Raw genomic sequence first — 19,251 nt, 5'->3', positions numbered from 1 at the left:
GAACCATGCATTCTGAATGGTACATGAACATTTGTTTGCCAGAAGTGCTTGGTGAACTATGGAAAAAGAAGCAGCAACGAATGATCATTCTTCATCATGACAATGCAAGCTCTCACTGATCAGCTGAAACAACTACCTATTCGACTGGCAAAAATGTCAAATTGATGGGTCATCCTCCATACAGCCCGGAGTTAGCATCAAATGACTTCTTTTTATTCCCGTTTATCAAGAAAAATTGTGTGGCCAATGTTTTTCGGCACCTGAAGAAGCTGTTGACACATTCAAGAACCATGTTTTGAAGACACCTCATATGGAAATTGGTTTGAGTACAGGCAAAAGTGAATTGATTATCATTGAGAAAACTTCGAAAAACAATAAAGCCAATTTCAACAATAAATTACTGTCTTTTCATTATTAGGCCGAAAATATAAATAGCAACCCTCATATAATGAAATGAGTGACAGATTTATTGTATATATTTATATACAAACACATTTAATTCTTAAGCAGATGCAGACTAATTATCATATATAGGGGCCAAGAGTTGCAGACTGAACCCTATTAACACCAGGCCCACAGCAAGAGTCCTTTGGATTTCACCAAAGCTTCTCCTCCTTAAGGCGAATTCACAGCATTAAATAGAAGAGTGGAGAATGAAGAAAATTAATGAGCATGAATGTAAGAATTTGAAATGGCATACCTTGCTTGTCCTTCTTAAACTTCATTTCTTCCTTGTTAATCTTGTTTGGCCGCCTCTTTAACTCTGTTTTAAAAACAGCATGATCCCATAATTTGAGCCACTTCAGTAAGGTGCGGTTAGTTCCCTAAGAAGATTCAACCAAGAATGCACACATACATATACTTTCATAAGATTTGATAGAATACAAGCATTTACTGCGATACAAACTACACCACGACAATACAACAGTTCCAATAATCATATTACTATGGAGACCCCCTAGCTTTTGGTAAAAATTAGTTTGAATGTAGGAAGGAATAATTTCTAACTAAAAAATTAACATTTTCAGCTAAGCAGGCTTCAATACTATCAAAAGATGACTATATTTAGAAAGTTAACATTTTTTCACCTTGCCTTAGTGATCTAGTTTCTAGAATATAAATCAAACGCAATCAATCCATTTAAAGAATTACAAGTTTGCTATAAATCAGATACCAAACACAATTTCACTTTTAACTATCTCACACATAGATTTTAAAAATAAATACACATATGGGTTACTCCTTTACTACTTCCAGAATCTTATTGTTCAGCCTAATACGACTTACATAAATTTACTTCCGTCTGTTTTCGATGTTTAATGTACAATTTTTATGTTATTTCTTTCCTTTCCCATGGCAATTACATGAATGAACATAAGGGTGAACAATTATATGCATGGGCATGAAAGCTATCATGTGCACTATGCTTAATGAATTCAGAGCATTTAACATTTCTGCAAACATGGAAGAAAAAATGTTCAAGATACTAGCAGCACTTGGAATGGACTACAACAACAGAAGAATAATCCATCACCTCTACAAGAATCAGGTTACAACAATGCAAACGAAAAATGGAAGAAAAATAGAAGCCAAAATAAAGAAAGGAGTAAGACAAGGATGCAACTTCTCGCCAGCATTATTCAACAATTTCCTGGAAGACGCAATAAAAGAAACAAGAATTGGGTATCAAAGGAGTCAAGGTAAATGGAGAAGAAATCAACATGCTCCCGTTTGCAGATGACATCGCAGTAGTGGCGGAAACGCGAGAGGACCTGCAAGCAACTCTAAATGCTATGGACCAAGTACTGGGGGAATATAATATGAATATCAACTAGAAGAAAACTAAAATCCTTTTGCGTGGAAGAGAGAAGCTCAATACAGACCTCACAACTCAAGGAGTGAAACTAGAGCAGGTGGAATCCATCTACTTGGGCAGCAGTACAACTTGGGAGGGATGAAGCTCGACCGACATCAAGCAAAGAATAGCCCAAGCAAAAAAAGCGTTCATTGAGAAGAGGCAAGTACTATGATCAAAGAACACAAGATTGCAAACAAGGAATCAGTTCGTCAAAATGTTGGTGTGGAGCATGGCCCTCTATAAATCGGAGACATGGATTACTGGAAAAGTGGACCAACGAAGAATAGAAGCATTTGAAACATGGTAACATGATGCTGGAGGAGAAAGCTGAAGATTAAATGGACAGACAAAGTGAGGAACGATGAAGTATATAGAAGAGCAGAAGAGGAAAGGACCAGATGGAGAGCTCTACAGCAAAGAAGAACTAGATGGATTGGACATACCTTGAGGCACAATGGATTAGTAAGAAACATAATGGAAGGAAAAATTGAAGAAAAGATCCAGCGAGGAGGGCCAAGAGACAAGTACATAGGGCAAATTAGGAAGGATGTAAAACAGGGAACCTATTAGAGGGGGAGGGAATCAACACTAAATGGGACAGAATGGAGGGCTGCAGTAAACCAATCTTAGTATTGAAATAATGATGATGAACATTTCTGCTCCATGTGTTCTACTATCACACTCTAGTATTATTCTCATAGCCCATGATAGCTGCTTTAATATCTTAATATTGTGTTTATCAGTTTACAGTAATACCGATTAACAGCACTCAAAATGTGAGAAAGTAATTGCTTCATGTGCATGAAGTTTTGCTCATTGAGATAGAAATCTATCCTTCTGAATACTTTTTTGGCCATCAACTGACAAACGCAATCAATTTGGTTATTAAAAGATAAATTTGAATAGACCATAACACTGACGGGCTTTTCAATATCTTGGAATTTTAGCTTTCTGATTCTAACCATACCCTACACTCCTCATTTTCAAAAGTAGTTTTCCCTCTTCCTAGAGAAGTATCTTACGCATGTCTATTTTCCTAAATAAAACTTTAACTTAGTTAGTCTCGACACTTTTGACACATTATTCAAATCATTATTTACTTAATTATAAATTCAATTCAAACATTTAAAGATTCAGCATCACAGCACAATGACATATATATCAATAATATGAATAAAAAAGTAAATCTTGTGAAACTATTGCGTTTCCTTCTTTATGAAATAGACTCATTAGTTTTTACCAAAAATGCTGAAAAGAACCTTAGAACATTTGCCATGTTGGTGACCCAACACCTTGAGCAGAGGAGACCAGTTTCACTTAAAAACAAATTCATCCCTATAACCATACATCATAAGCATTATTAAGAGAATAAGATCAACATATTTATTTAATTATTTCAATAAATGTATTCATTTGTGCAACTCACCTCATCACTCAATAGATCCATATAAGTCCTTGGTCTGTATTTCTCTACCCACAGGTCACTACTTTCCACAATGCCATTCCTTTGTTGGGAGGGCTGAGAGGTAGGTTTAGAAGCAGTTGACTCAATTTTCTTTTTTTCAAGCTGCAAACAGAAATAAAAAAACAATCAATTAGTATCCTATAAATTGATCATTAAACATTTACACATGAAATTTGCATTTTATACAGAAGATTGTTACTAAAAGGTAAAATTTTCAATTTTGCATGCCAGAAAACAATCAATCACATTTTCTTTTGAATAAAATCATCATCTTCCCCAAAAAAGTTTAAAACAATGAGGATATGATGATGAACTTGCTAAAGCTTCCCACATAATTACTTAAAATTATACTGTAATTAAGGAAACAAATTTCAAGTGACAAGAGAAATCACATGGAAAATGGAATCTCTCGGCTCCGCACCGAAAGTCTAAAAATTTAGTACAAGTGCATCAGCACTCACTAAGCAAGGACTATTTAAAAACTAATAGTGATAAAAATCAATTATTTGACACATAACAATATATATATATATATATATATATATATATATATATATATATATATATATATATATATATATATATATATATATATATATATATATATATATATATATATATATATATATATATATATATATATATATATATATATATATAATTAATTTTAGGCATTGTTCATCTGTTTCAGGTACTTCTAGTCTGCATTCTCTAAATATGTAAAAAAAAATCTCTGTTGACATGTCCTAATGATCGATGAAGTGAATATGAGACAATACTAAGACCTTATTCCAATACCAAACAGTGATTTAGATAGGCCCAATGCCTAGATTCTGGGAGGGCCGCAATACTGCACAGTGGCCCAGTATACAAGGATGCAACATTAGTGGGAACTATTAAATATTGCTCACACTTTGACTTTATTCTCTGGCTTTGCAGGAATTCATAAATTCAACTAGGAAATACATAAGTTCTAATATAAAATGGCATATTTAGGTATAATAAGTACCATAATTTTTCATTTAGTAAAATAGAACATCTTTTCATTTCATTATTTTTTTAGCATTACATCAAGAACTAAACATTTTGAGGTTCAACATCCATTTTTAAGTTATGTGCACCTCTCCCATTCATTCACATACTTTTAAGGGAGATGGACAAGAAACAGTTTGAATTGAAATTTATTTAGCTGATAAGTAATAAGTCTATAGAAATCCTCTTAAAACTAGCCAATTTGTCATTAACAGTAGTGATAGAAATTATGCTAGCTGAAAGTGCATGCCCAAAGTCACAATAATAATCCAAGAAACTGCAGGAGATGTTATGACAGCAACTTTTTGATGGAGTTATCCGCTAACATCCATTACAATGCAACAATTTCAGAGTTTAAAATTCATCATGGTCAAGGTGAATGATTTTTTTCACTCTGAAATTGTTGAATTGTAATCACAATAATAGCCTCAATTTAACAAAATGCAATAAATGCAATGCAATATACTGACCTTTCACGTGCATGGAAATTATATTATTGCCCAGTTCCCATTATCTGCTTTTTATGTCATGTTAATTCAGTACAAGGGTAGAAAGAAGTTAGTAATAATGCTTGTTTGGCTGATGGTTTATGTCCAGGTTGACTCAGAAGCTGGCGATTGACAACATATATTTTAGCCAGCAGTTTTCTAATACATGATAATTAAACTTTTTTTAGAGTTAATGCTAATATTTAATCGAATTCAAAGAACTACAAGAGATACCATGACAGTGATGGAGTCATCTGGTGATAAACATTTAATGCAGAAATTTCAATGCAAAAATCATTTGCCTTGACTGGGACTTGAACCAGGATCCTCGAGATTTCTGGAAGAGTGTTTTAACTAATTAAGCTATTGAAGCTTCCTCTTTAACTGCAAATTTCTTTAGGCAGTTCCAAACTAAGGAAAATGATTTCTACATTACGAAATTTCTGGATTTCACTAATAGTTTGGCCAATAATGGTCTTCTGCATTTTAGAGCAAGGAATTCAATTTAAGGATTACATGAAGCATTAAGAAAAGGTTACATTATACTTTTCAAGGCCATCTAGAAACTATAGCCACAGACTGAGGGAAGATGCAGGGAAGTGATTAATGGCAGTTTTACATCACTTATTACTGGTTAGAATTCTAATTCATTAAAGTCATTATGAGAAAAACAATACTCCTTTCACAAGATTATTTTTTTTGCACAAATATTTTGTGTGCTCCCTTAACAACAACACTAAACCTAATTTCTTCTTAACAACAAATATAATTAAGATAAACAAACAAAATAAGAATAAAAATTGAATTATATAAATTAATTATTGCTGATTTACTTGGGTGTAAGGATGGGTCTGTGAAATTGCATGAAGTTCAAAAAAAGGGGGAAGAGGTTGGTCTGGGCCATTTGACATCCAAGCATTTAACTTTGAGTTACACAATTATATTATTTGAGAAGTCTTAATACCATAAATTGCAGAAAGGAAAAATTTCACAAGCTTTACCCGGAAAGAGTGCAGCAAAAAACCATTTTTATTTTACAATGACTTGTGCATTAACTATTCTTTAACCCTTCAAATGCAGATGCCAATTAAAACAAACTCAGCCCTGAGGTCACAGGAAAGTAAAAAATGAATCACTCTTTCAAGATAACAAAGGTCAAAAATTTTTTAACTTTTGAAAGTATGATTATCTTGAACATTTTTGGGAGAAAATTTCATTGCATCCTAAATTTTTGTTAGACTTCAGCTAATATTTGGAATAGAAAATTTAAACACTCATATTTTAGATACAGCAAAGTTATCTAATTTTACAATTTTAAGAGTTGTCAAAATTTTGGATGTTCTTTCAAAAAAGGAGAGAGAGGTCGGGGATCCTGGAAAATAACCAGAAAGTGGAAATAAGGAACATACTTAACCTGTGGATATCTATTTCTGACAGTCCCTTACTATAAATAGTTCAAAAAATCAGATATTTTAAGGTGAATCAAATAAGGAAATGAGAAAGGAAGAGAGCTAATGGAAAACGAGGAATTACTCTATAGTCCCTTTATGCTATTATTGATTAGCAGGATTTTGATGTAGAACTATATAATCTTCAGAAAATAAGAAGCAGCAACTTTACACATAACTTCTTCTCATGACTCTTACATTAATTCATAAGAAAAATATGATATACTTACATATTCCTCAGCTTGACTTTTCACGACATGATAAGGTTCAGAAAGAAGGGTTAGGTATTTCCCGGAAGTAGAAACAGAGGCAACCTAAAAAATAAGGATTAGACCTTTAGACAATACATACATATGTCAGTTAAACAGGTTAAATGACCATTCACTGTTTATGGATGAATTGAACCCTTCTTATGATATTTCATGTTGCGAGAAAAATTCATGGAAAAAAATGATGCAATAAAATTTGAAAAATCAAGTTAACTCACCCTGAATTAACATAAGTTTTTACAGCCCAGACAGGACTCTATCACGAGGGTTATTCATAAACTAAGGTCTCCTATGTTTTTTTCATGAAAAATCAAATTTATTCTCAACTTTGTGTACATTGTTAGAAAGGCTGAGCATTTAGCTATTTTTCTATATAGTCGCCTTGACGATCAATCACTTTTTGCATCCTTGAAACCAGCTTTGTAATACCAGCGTCTTGCCTTTCTCCTGCTGGGTCATGAAGCCAACTGAAGACTGCTTCTTGCACTTCCTTGTCCAGCTTGAATTTCTGTCCTCCAAGGTGTTTTTTGAGAGCGGGAAACAAGTGGTAGTCACAGGGGGCAACGTCCGGGCTGTAAGGAGGATGGTCGATGATATCTCAGCCAAATTCATTGAGTAGGGCAGTCGTTTGACGTGACACATGTGGACGTGCATTGTCATGATGCAAACACACTCCTTTGGTGAGACACCTTGTTGTAACTGAGGACCTTTAACACAATATTCAGCACACAGAAGTAGCCACTCTCTTCATGAAAGGTAATTCTCCAGTTATTGCGCACCATCTCATCAATTGGAGCCACCATTGATTCCGGCAAACTCAGCTGCCCCGATCGCTGCTCATCATGGATATTTTCCCGGCCGTCAAAAAACTCCCTGCACCACTTCCGCATATTTTTGATGTCCATACACTTCCACTAAATGGGCGATGAATTTATATTGGAGAAGCAGTCGTCAATTGGCTTCGATACACGGTGGGAGAGAGGTATGATGCCAGTATTAAAAAGCTGCTTACAAGGATGCAAAAAGCGATTGATCGTCAAGGCAACTATTAAGAAAAATAGATAAATGCTCAACCTTTCCAATGATGTATGCAAAGCTGAGAATAAATTTGATTTTTCATGAAAAAAAATTGGAGACCTTACTAATCGCCCTCGTATTATATATTACTCAATGCAATCAAAACCTCAAATTAAAATCCTGGAACCCAGAATTTACATAAAATATCACCTCCCCATGGGGCACTTAGCAACTTTTATTGAATTTTACCGTTTCTTTTCTCATATATTATTATCATTTTGGTGGTAAGTTTGAGGTAGGCTTTCAATGCACAACAGAATAAATATCGATGCCATACCTAATTATTAATTGATGGTGAAAATTTTTTGCACACTTGGTTCAAGTTTGATTTAAAATCATGCAACAGTAAGCTTAAATGATATAATCTCCTAATAATAAAGTATTTAAATTGAACGGAAATCAAATGGATATTACAGTTGTGATTTCGAACTTTGGTTTGTATCATCAGAATGGAAAGTAGAAGATAGATGAACTTGCCTACTGCCAAGAATGAATAGTTGTACAAATGGTCTAAATAACTTTTTCTCACAATACTTTCATCACTGTTGTGGCAGTCTCTTATATTAACAATACTTCTCCTTTTAATCTAGTATACAAATTTTATTCATATTTTAGCAATAAAAATTTCTGTCACTATTAAGTTTAAGTATAGTTGGTGGAGATAAGGGTGGATTCTCAACTTCGTGGTTTAATTCACTTATCAAAGTTCCGTAAGCGAGGAGCTTTTCTAAGCAACACAAAACAATTGATTTTCGAAACATTTGAGGAGCTGTTATTCAACATTCCAGCCCACACAGACTAGTTAATAACTAATTCTCACACAAAAAGAAACAACCAAAATAAAATTGCAATAGAACTGAAATTTCTAATTTTTTATAAACCTGTATTTCTCAGTATGAATATTAAGTCATGACGAAAAGCTGTATTCTCTCCTAAACTGAAGAGGTATGACCTAGAGAATAAATTATCTCTTTCAAAATAGATATGCAAAAATCATTACCTGCTGCTTAAATGTCTCTTCAGATAAAAGTCGAACATAAACCTTTTTCCCATCATCATTGGTAGTCGGGACAAATGGCCAAGGCGGTATGTTTCTTGTAATGCAGCCTTCATGCCTTGAAATATATAAATATTAAAATATTTTACACATAGGTTACATCACAGAAAACCCTTGATTAAGAAACTGAAACTATAAAGAGGTAGTCACAGCTTTCAGTATATTAAACCAAGCTCATTTCATGAATTGAATTATGAAAATGCCAATTTTGGACTTTCTATTAACAATGGGCAAAAATGTTTCCGTCATTAAGGGGTGGCTGTTGTATATGGCAAAAAATCTTCGAATTTTCCAGGGCCTTTTATATCTACGCAACCTTTTGCACACACATCACCAATAGAAATGCATTATTATGACTGACCACATAAAGGCTCAATAAAAATTAATATTAATGATAATAATATGAACTACTGTGATAATGTCTTCAATTACATCATAAGGTGCCAGGAAGGGTGAATTTTTAACGATCCAGGGATCAACTCAAGAATTGATACTCCAAGAGTATTCTTAAAAATAGGTAAAGCAAAGTCTATTCATAAATGATAAGATGTTTTCCACCAGGCCTTATATTTTTATTACTCCCCCTCCAAGACTGAGGAGAGTAACCCATTCCAATAATCACGAGGGTCACTCTGTTTCAAATCAACAAGCAAGACATTAATTTTGAACCTTGATGCCTGGAGCCAAAGATAGCTTGTATATTAGTTCCATGGAATGCATGATAATCCAAGTCTCTTGAATATTTTTGAAAAAAGGTTTGCTCCCTGTTTTTTTTAAGTTCAAAAATGTAAAATTTTAGCAAATCTTGATTCACGGTGACAGTAGCTCTACATTCTTTGGTCAGAGATGACCTCTGCTTGAAAGCATTTTAAAGCTCTCTAATAAGTGCTCTAATATCATGCCATACAAGTCTCTTCTGGGAAATTTTAATCGCTGCATACTGTACTATTACTACTACTCACTGTATTAATTAATGCTGTAATCATATCATTTCCTATGCTAAATATTTTTAAAACATTAATTCATTTATTTTAGTACCCTGCAAGCAAATGCTAGGGTGTGCGGCAGGGGGTGAATACCCACCAGACCAATTTTGACCCAAATATGACCGTACTGCGATCAGACAATGTTATTCTGATTCCTTATCATTCATGATATTAATGACATCTTAAATTTATCTGTTCTACAGTTGATTTCTCTAATTTTATTGACATGATCACTCCTACCACAGTACCATATTACATTTTTAACATCACCGCTAAAGAGACTTCCTCCCAATTAATGCAAGAGATTTTATCTGTGATTAAACTTCCCTCAGTGAGTGATTCTCAGGCAAGCAGCTCCAATATTTTGAATATGCTGCTAAATTTATCATAAAAACGTTTTACATATCTAGCTCCTCTTAGTTGCACGTGATCCAATTCAGTAATTAATCCAACTTTGTGAGGATCCCATATACCTGTGGCATAATCTAAATGAGGCCTAACTAGCTAAAGATAATATTTCTCTTTGACCTTTTCATCACATTCATTTCATTACTGTTTTAATAAATCTAAATATCTTTAAGATTCTAAATAATATATTAAACTATTACACATATGTTAAAAGGTTCTATGTATCAGCTAGCGAACTTTCAGAATAGAAAGGTAGTTGGACCACATTTAACAAATATGTATTATAAAACTGCCTATGCAGTGAAAGTCTGGGATAAAAGCTGAAAACTTAATGCCTATACTGTTATTGTATGGCATAGTACTTGGTGTTGAACCATGTTATATATTTTATTTTGTTAAATGTGTATTTCTCCTTGGTGGCTAAATCTGCTCTTGCAAGAATATCTCTCACTAGTTATTATGGAAAATCAACAATTTCTGACACTTATTTCACACCAATATTTTTATATTATTTGTTAGTATAAATAAGCCTTACCAGCAACAGTAAGCAGAGTGAGGGTAAGGGTGGTAATGATGAAGAGAAAGGAAGACACTTTAGAAAAAGTGTCATATACGATAGACAAGGAAAATATTAGAAATAAACATAGGTCCAGGCAAATGAACCTCTAAAACTGGCAACATTGTTCCAGTGACAATGTATGATTTATTTAAAATATAAAGAGGGGAGAGGAAAATAAATTAAAAATTCTGAACACCTACCTCTGATTAGAGCCTTGAGAAGGACTATTTTCTTCAAGTCCCATGTTTTGCTTCCTTCGGGAAATTATCTTCTCCATCAGCATCTCATCACAGATTTGCTCACTACTATTAGTTGAAAGGCAGCTTTTCTTAGCTACGTAATAAACAAACCGAAATTGAAATTATGGTTTTCCGTAAACATTGAATATCAGTAACTGAGAAATACATAACTTAAAACATTGAGAACTTAAGTGAATAAGATGATTGACACCGAGGGAAAGCATTAAGGAGGTATCCGGGGGAATGATGAGTCAATGGTCAATGAATGCACCAAGATACAACCAAACACAACAGGGGTACTGGGCCAAGTTAGGCTTGTTCCTCACTGTGATGTACTGATCCCAGTTGAGAAATAAGATGGACACACTAAGATATTTCAGTTGGCCACAGTTCGGGTTGCTGTAACTGTAAAAGTGTACCCGGAAAACTGTACAAACGTTCACATAACTGTGCGGTACTTCGAAAGCGCCTTATAATTTGTATTGATTTATGGATAACGGATGAAGGTGAGAATTAATATTTGTATGTCAACAAGAAAGGAACAATATTATCACACCTGGGACACTTATACAGTCCTCGTCAGATGAAAGATCTAAGACGTCACCGAACAATTCATCGATCTTTCTCTTGCCATCAGTTTCATTTTCTACCAATGGTTTGGCAAGTTCCTCAACCTTTGCGGACGTGCGATCACTTGGGAGAGCGATGGAATATTCACCTGTAAAAATCAATTACTGGGAATTAATGTCGGCGACATTTGCCAACTTGATTGTATAGTCTGCTCATAATAATAATAAAAAAATCCAGTATAAAGAGAAAAACTCACTATCTCTGCAATCGATGTCTTCTTCTAACTCTCTTAAATACTCGAGTTCATCAGCATGCATACATTCGAATTCCTCATCTGGATCAGGAAAATCCATCGCGAAAAATATTTATGAAGATAATTCCTTGCCAGCGCACATATAGTGTGTCACCAAGAATAAAAAATATTCACCAGAGCGGTTATTGGAATTGTATATCACAGTCTCATCCAAGCATAAATGACTTAGGGCATATTCATGTTTTCGCAATTGATGTGGCGCGAAACCTGGACAAAAGGCGATAGTTTTGCGAAGTAATTTCGATTCTTATTTCAAGTAAAAAAAACAATATAAAATATCATGTGTTATAAGTTGATTATCATGAAAACACGGTCGGGGGCAGCTATGCACTTTCGTGGGCCAATTAATTTTTTATCGTGATTCTGTACGTCAGTTGGACCTTAGCTATCTTTACCTAGTTGAACAGTACCCAAGCTGAAAATATACAGGTTTACGTTTATAGTGACTTTGCTGCGGGTGTCTTCATTTTGTAGGAATACAGAAGCTTAAATAGCCCAATCAGCAAATAGAACCATTCTGCCCTGTCATTTAATGGCAAATTAGTAACGCCTCTATTTGCAGCTAATTATGCCTTATAGCTGAACGAGTCATCAGTTAGAAGATTCGTTTGTTTGCGCATATTGACTATTCAAAGAAATCGCATTTTCTTCCTAAGTAATGGCTGATTGTGAACATATGGATTCCTTATCATTCAATCTGTTGCAGTCTATGGACGACTTGGTGAAAACTAAAGTAGAAATGGAAAAAACTATGAGCGAAGGCTTTATACTCTTGGCGAAAGCTAGGATGCTTTTGGGCAAGGAAAGAGTTTCCATGATGCAATTTCCAACGAGCGACGAGCAACTAATGATGGCGCGTTACTGTGTGCACAGAGAATCAAGTGACGAAGATATTCTATCGTTGGAAGAAAGAGTCCAAAATTCTCTCAAGTTCGATGCAAGTGATAGAGGTGATCCCAAGAAACCTGACTGTTCAATGCATTTAAGACATAGAGGAAGTGAGAAGAAGCCGGAGATAGCAACTGAGGACGAAGATGCAGAGACTTCGTATGAACAGACTAAACTTGTTCTTTCAAAGAAGTGTGATGTAGAGCCTTTAAAGTGGTTTGGTGTTTTAGTACCACAAGAGCTGAAACTGGCTCAAAAAGCCTTTGAAAAGTCCGTAACACTCTCTATTGACTGTGCTAACATTCAAAATAGAATTGAAAAAATTGAGGCCGCTCTCAAGGTTGTCAAGTCTGTTGAAAATAGTATGTGATGTTGGAAGGAACTGTTTATAATATGGGGTAATTTAGAATATATAAAGTGCTTTTCGGTTATTTGGGAATCCTGTATAATGCTGCCTTTGTAATGACTTGTTATTTCCAGTATTAAAAGTGACTATGGTTGTTTGTTAATTTTTTAACAATGTAAATAAATCAGAATGAATCTGTACCTTATGTGTACATTAAAAGAACTAAAGTCTTGTACATTTGATGGCAGTGTTAACACTTAATTTTCAACTATATCTATTAATCCTTTTGAATGATGGTTACCTGATATGTATCTCTCTTTGTTATGATAGATGATAACACATAATTTACCCGCACAGGTCTCTCCATGAACTATATACATTGGATATATAGATAACATAACACACTATCCAATATCTTAGTACCCCCCATGAATATAGATCCGCGTGGATATTATTTATATACACAATACTTCCGAAGAAAGTCGTTTGGCATACATAGAGTTAGTACGTGCCTTTTTTACGAACTGTACTTTACTGCATTAAACCTTTCAATGGATGACTGACTCATCATCTTCAGGCGAATGTAGCTTACCAACATCTACTCCCTTGATGAAATTTACTAAGGTCTTCTACCGGGTCAGGGTTTCCATGGGCCCCGTGGTAGACACGAGAAAAGTTCATCAAGCAGATAAGTTGGGAAAGCACCAGACTTACTTCATCCACTCCCTCCATACGTCCATTGAGCACTTATTCATATTCACAATTTGAGAATAAGTTTAGAATTTGAATAAGTGACAATATTTTACTGATACATATGAATGCATTTCATCATGGGCTGGTCTTGTTATAAAGAAGTGGACTTCACAGCGATTTAAAATTTTAATGTGTTAATACGATATCATATTCACTTGCATACAATGAAGCATAGCACATAACATAACATGAATTTATTTTCTGTACAAAAATTGATCACATTTCAGATAATATAGATAAAACTGAAATCATTAAATCTTCACATAGGTTCTTCAATTTAAAAAAAAGTAAAGTGAACAGCAAAAAATTCACCATGTAATAGATTTTATGTCCCGCATTTTATCATTACTAGTTCTCACAGAGTCACTACTTGTCAAAGCATTAGAATCTGCACCACTAAAACTTGCATTACCCACGCTGTCCACTACATCTCTAGCTTTACCCAAAGAAATCTTTGGCTTTCCCTGATTTAAGCTATCTAAAAGCATGCATGACTTGCATACACCACTGGAAGCACTTGACACTTGTCCACACCTAGTGCAATGTCCTCTGTTTGGCAGCTGTTCTACTACTCCTATCCGCAATGTTTCCCCTGTAATGAAGAAAACACTTTAAAGCATCACCAATAACTGGCCTATATATGTGCTTTCCTAATTTAAAAAAATGTATGATTCCACAGGAAAAAAATAAATAAAAACAAAAATGGCCGAGCACTGTATTTAGCCTATATTTTAACAATAATATATTCATTTTGAAAAATGATACAACCATATTACCGTATTTTCCCATCGATAACGTGCACCTTATGTTTAACGCGCACCCAGAACTTCGTAGTTATTATGAATTTGTATAGACACCACGTGCCCAGGGCTTCATAGTTATCTTGAAAGTGTAAAGATGCCGCTAATCTGAGTATACATATATGTATGCGCATAAAAATTATATATAGTGAGTGTAAAAATATGTCTATGTTTGGAATTTTTCAATTTTCATTGCATAACGTGCATGGGCATTTTTTCAATTATCTGAACATTTTTCTATAGATAACATGCATGTTATCAATGGGAAAATACAGCAAATATCGTCAATATAATTATTACTTAATTTCTAAACATAAGTTCTTAAATTTGATGAAGATTGTCAAAAAAGAATTCGTCAAATGAGTAAAGTGGGTGAGCAAGTAACCAGGCATATACCCTATTCTTAATCATGGATACAGTCCAATTTCAACTGAGTAGGCAGACAGTTTAAGAGTTAAATGTGTCACAATATAAAATGAGTTGTAAGTTGAGGACAGTCTACAATAAGTAGTATTTAGATTCCCTTTACCTCTTGTAGTGTAATTATGGATGTGAGATGTTAATTGGTAAGGTTCTAGATTAACTTTCACATAAATCAGAGCCTTAATGGTATATAAACTAAATACAGTTATGATTCCATACCTAACAATAAAAGGTTTGAAGGAATCACATGTTGGTTTATTAGCAAGAGAGCGAATAGCTCTCTTTTGTTGTAGCAAAATTTGTTTAACATGTGGGTCAATTAAGCATCCAATGCAGTGCTCGTCTTCCACAAGCTCCCGGCCTTCCTTTAACATTTTGTGCCACTCAAAAACTCTTGTGCGGCTTACGGCATCATCCCCATTAGCCTGTTTAACTAGTTCAAAGGTCTCTGACGTGGATTTCCCAAGTTTAAGGCAAAACTTCACAGCGCAGCACTGCTCAACGGGCCCTCCATGCTGGCACAACGATACCACAAACGATCACGTCACAAAAATCCACCTTATTTCTCAACGCATGCCTGGAAGCGACTGAACTAAAGTGCACCTGAGTGGTGGGGGACCTCTCTACCGAGGCGACCGGTTGGAACCCCATCCACCTCTCTGTTGAGGCTATACAAGTTTAGACAAGTCACAAGACTAATTGTACGGATCCTGTACATACATTTACATTTTACAAATGCATACAATGGAATGTTGGTGATTTTTATTTATCACACACTTGTGCTATGATGCAGTATCCATGCTGCAGCATTTTAATGGCTACTCCTTCATATTTTTTTGCACCTTTGTCTCCCCTACTATTCCCTTATTTAAAAAATCTCAAAAAAATGCATGCCAATTAGTCTTTTTTCATTTGGTCGGCACTGAGACATCACTATTAATTTTGGAATGGACTCCATGAAGCATTTCTGTATGAGAGCCAGATGTCCAGAGAAATCAAGAAATCAACATAAATGCTAACACCTAAGGAGAAAGGAGGAGCACAAATATGCAAATGGAGCAGATAAGTCCCCAAACATAGCAATGTGAGAAATTGAAAAAACGATCCAATATCCTGTTGTCTACTCTATAAACCCTTAGAGCTGATTGCCATACCACGGACCTAAAGTGACTTGCTATAGACAAGGATTAGCTGATGAAGAAGCATACAAGCCAGAAATATGTAGTGCCTATCTCTGCAGCATATTGTAAATCTTATGTCAGTGAGTCATTACAGAACCTCTTCTCAAGATTTGAGAGTCTGATAGATATCCTTAAATCAAAATCTAACAGGATCAGGATGATTACATGCTATGCCATGTCAATAAATATGCTGAAAGTAAGGGGTTGCTCTCACAGAACTGGATACATTGGATACAATTTTTAAATTTTTAGATGCAAATCAGGAATAACTCTTGATTAAATCAGCAACTGATCAATGGAAAAAGCTTGCAAGATAATTGACCAACAGCAAAATGAATAAAACTTGTTCTCACATATACATTGCGGCAAACATTTTAAATATCTTGACTTGAAATGCTATGTATCTTGACTTTTGAAACATCAAATACCTAAAGGAATAGCTCAAGATTCTTCCTCAAAAGATCTCTCAACTTACCAGAATGTATTATATCCATGATTGCAGAGGATCTTATTCTTTCCAGATCTTTGAGGAAAGTTCGTGCATGTCCTCTGTATGCTAATGGTGAAAATGTACATTCTGTTGAAAAATATGGTAGCTTAGCATGGTGAGCATAGAGGACGATCTCTTTTTCATAGCAATATCGAAGGGGCTTCACTCTTGGAAGGTCCTTAGTACCATTATTAATAGATACATCTTGATTGGAATGCTGGGAATCCTAAAAAACAGCAATCATTTAAGATTATATTATTCCATATATGAATACTCCACACATAATAAAATACTGCCAAGCATTAATTATTTTTGGATTATTTTATTTTCAACCCAGATTGCTACCATACTCTGTTAAAAACTTTCTATTTCCTGGGAGAAAATTTGGTTTTACGAATAATTTTCCAGTGAGGTCAACTTATGCGGATGACAGTTAGATGGCCCCCTGCTTAAATTAACATGACATAACCAGTGTAAATAACACTCTCTGACTTTGTCAAAAGATAGGCATCACATAGTTTATAACTTATACTAATGTATTTGGCCCAAAATGATTTAACCAACTAGGATTTTAGAATCATCTTGTCAAGAATTTAAACCCCATGATCTCACATTTTTTTCAGAATCGAAATGTGCAATAGGTAACATGTAAAACGTGATTCGCAAGCATTTATCATTTTTTGTAAAATAAACTCAATTCTCTCATAAAATATTTGGATCAAAATCTTCTCTTGTTCAATATGCAGTTGTATCTTAAATTATTTCGGTAAATAATATCAATGCATGCTTACTATGGGTAAATCATCACAACATGCAGAACCATATTGCAAAAAACATGTAATTAGGAAACCAGTTTGAAAAATTCACCTGGGTAATAGTGTCACAACAGCGATGCAAACGAGCTACATCGCCTCTCATTATGTTCATCAGGACAGTCTCTGCCATATCATCAGCATTGTGACCAGTAGCTATCACATCAGCATTCAATATAGTTGCTCCACGTTCAAGAGCCCCTCTACGAAAAACTCCACAATATGTACAGTTGCTCTTTTTACCAACCTAATTGTAAATAAAAAGGATATACCAAATAGACATTAAATACCTCAGAATCTCAATACAATATCTTCGCATATCATTCAGTACATCCTAACTAATTACCTCCTGTACGATAGCGTCCATTGTCCACCCATAAAGATCTTTATAAGAGAGTATTTTCAAAGGCAGGTTCAAGTCATCGCGGTTTTGTTTCACCATCTCCAAACTATCATCTCTGTAACCTTGAATAGAAAATTAAACGAAGGAATAGGCCACTTCATATTAACACTAGCCTACATAAGAGTCTGTTATCTGGTTACCTGTGATTCCTTCGTCAATCGAAAGTAACGTCAGGGTTATGCCGTAATTATGCCTCTCGTTGAGTAATTGCAGAACGTACGCCAAAACGGTAGAATCTTTACCGCCTGAGGCTCCCACTGCGACATGCTGACCTTTTTTAAACAGTCGCCCTTTAACTATAGTGTCGTGAACCTCCGACTCAAATGCCACGAAGAAGCACTGCTTACAAAGTGCGCAGCCTGTCTTTGGACGCTGTCATTGCAGAATTATGAGATAAGGAAAGATATAATGAGTGCATTCCGTAGTATTCTAGCAAAATTATGATTAGTTTAAGCGGAAAATGATCCCAAACTTCTGACGCCAGTGGTCGATTGAATTTTTCTTGCTCACCTTTAATACGGCATTTCTTCCACATCCTGAGGCACAAGGTATAGGCATTTTTCTTTGATTCAATTAGGTACTCCGCATATGATTCATTGAGTACAAACTCCCAAGTTACAATTCAAATTCAAGTAAGAAAATAAGTGATTTTATAACATTTAACTAGTAAACAGTACCAATATAATAATTTACATGCATCATTTCCAGGATATAGATATTATTTGTAATAAGGAGGAAATGCTATACATTTTCTGCTCCTAAAACCTAAGATTTTAATATTTGGACATTTGCAATATGTTGAATTTAGGTCAATGATTCATTAATTTTTTTTAAATTGTGTTAAATGAGAAATTCTTACTTTTGAAGGTGGTACGCGTGGAACGTGCATGTACACAACCAACTTCACACTAACTTTCCATCCGTAATGAATTTAATGGAATGTGAACTGTGATTTAGATGTGTTTTCAGTCAGCAGCATTTTGGAAAATAATTGGCTTTGGCTGAGAGCCTCTCCGTTCTGTCTATGTGGAAGGAGAGGCCTATGGAAAATTTCATTAAGATTTGTAATCTCTAAACATTTTTTGAGAGAAGATTACGTTTCTGTGGATAATTATCCCGATTGATGTTAATTAAACTGAATGAAATTTCACATCTTGGTGCCCTAGATGGAAATGCTTAAATTTTGTATTTATTTTTTGTCAGTTATTACTTCTGATAAAGGAATAATAGCAGCGCATAGGGAAGTATGTGGCGCCATATTTGGAAATGGATCGTCACCGCATACGTTGCTAAGATACCATTGTTTGAATCAGGGAAGCTAGGAGAAACTCCCTGATGGAAGTTGTGAGCACCAATTGTTTTTGGTAGTGGCCGTGCCAGTAGCCC

General features: G+C 34.7%; 3 protein-coding genes across 3 annotated transcripts in view; 1 reads left to right on the top strand and 2 right to left on the bottom strand.

Annotated features, from left to right (window-relative positions):
- The window catches only part of cutlet (chromosome transmission fidelity protein 18 homolog), a 36,287-nt gene extending 24,478 nt beyond the window's left edge, over positions 1-11,809 (bottom strand). Inside the window, exons 1-7 of the mRNA XM_071585861.1 lie at positions 11,713-11,809; positions 11,443-11,604; positions 10,848-10,980; positions 8,638-8,752; positions 6,522-6,605; positions 3,285-3,425; positions 701-824 (exon numbers count right to left, since the gene is read on the bottom strand). Coding sequence (XP_071441962.1) covers positions 701-824; positions 3,285-3,425; positions 6,522-6,605; positions 8,638-8,752; positions 10,848-10,980; positions 11,443-11,604; positions 11,713-11,809 — 856 coding nt within the window. The remainder of the gene's footprint in view (positions 1-700; positions 825-3,284; positions 3,426-6,521; positions 6,606-8,637; positions 8,753-10,847; positions 10,981-11,442; positions 11,605-11,712) is intronic.
- Positions 11,810-12,059: 250 nt separating this feature from the next.
- On the top strand, positions 12,060-13,236 carry LOC139685631 (coiled-coil domain-containing protein 115-like). The gene has a single exon (XM_071582574.1). It carries the CDS (start codon positions 12,428-12,430, stop codon positions 13,025-13,027), a length of 600 nt encoding a protein of 199 aa, XP_071438675.1. The 5' UTR covers positions 12,060-12,427; the 3' UTR covers positions 13,028-13,236.
- Positions 13,237-13,867: 631 nt separating this feature from the next.
- Ctu1 (Cytosolic thiouridylase subunit 1) lies at positions 13,868-18,556 on the bottom strand. The gene is made up of 6 exons (XM_071582561.1): positions 18,376-18,556; positions 18,006-18,237; positions 17,809-17,927; positions 17,518-17,709; positions 16,636-16,876; positions 13,868-14,348 (listed from the first exon to the last, which is right to left on the bottom strand). Exons 1-6 carry the CDS (start codon positions 18,421-18,423, stop codon positions 14,065-14,067), a joined length of 1,116 nt encoding a protein of 371 aa, XP_071438662.1. The 5' UTR covers positions 18,424-18,556; the 3' UTR covers positions 13,868-14,064.
- Positions 18,557-19,251: the final 695 nt, after the last annotated feature.

This window comes from Hetaerina americana, unplaced genomic scaffold (genome assembly GCF_022747635.1).
Source record: "Hetaerina americana unplaced genomic scaffold, ioHetAmer1.1.p SCAF_1, whole genome shotgun sequence".
Classification (NCBI taxonomy): Eukaryota; Metazoa; Arthropoda; class Insecta; order Odonata; family Calopterygidae; genus Hetaerina; species Hetaerina americana.
Note: the sequence above shows the minus strand (reverse complement) of the source record. Positions and strands in the feature narration are given on the sequence as shown.

Excerpts from the sequence above, each read along its gene's own strand:
- LOC139685631 (XM_071582574.1), top strand. The coding sequence starts at position 12,428 with ATGGCTGATTGTGAACATATGGATTCCTTATCATTCAATCTGTTGCAG.
- Ctu1 (XM_071582561.1), bottom strand. The coding sequence starts at position 18,423 with ATGCCTATACCTTGTGCCTCAGGATGTGGAAGAAATGCCGTATTAAAG. Across the intron at positions 17,928-18,005 it reads GATTGACGAAGGAATCACAG|GTTACAGAGATGATAGTTTG; the intron begins GTAACCAGATAA and ends TTTCTATTCAAG. Across the intron at positions 16,877-17,517 it reads GTTGTGACACTATTACCCAG|GATTCCCAGCATTCCAATCA; the intron begins GTGAATTTTTCA and ends GCTGTTTTTTAG.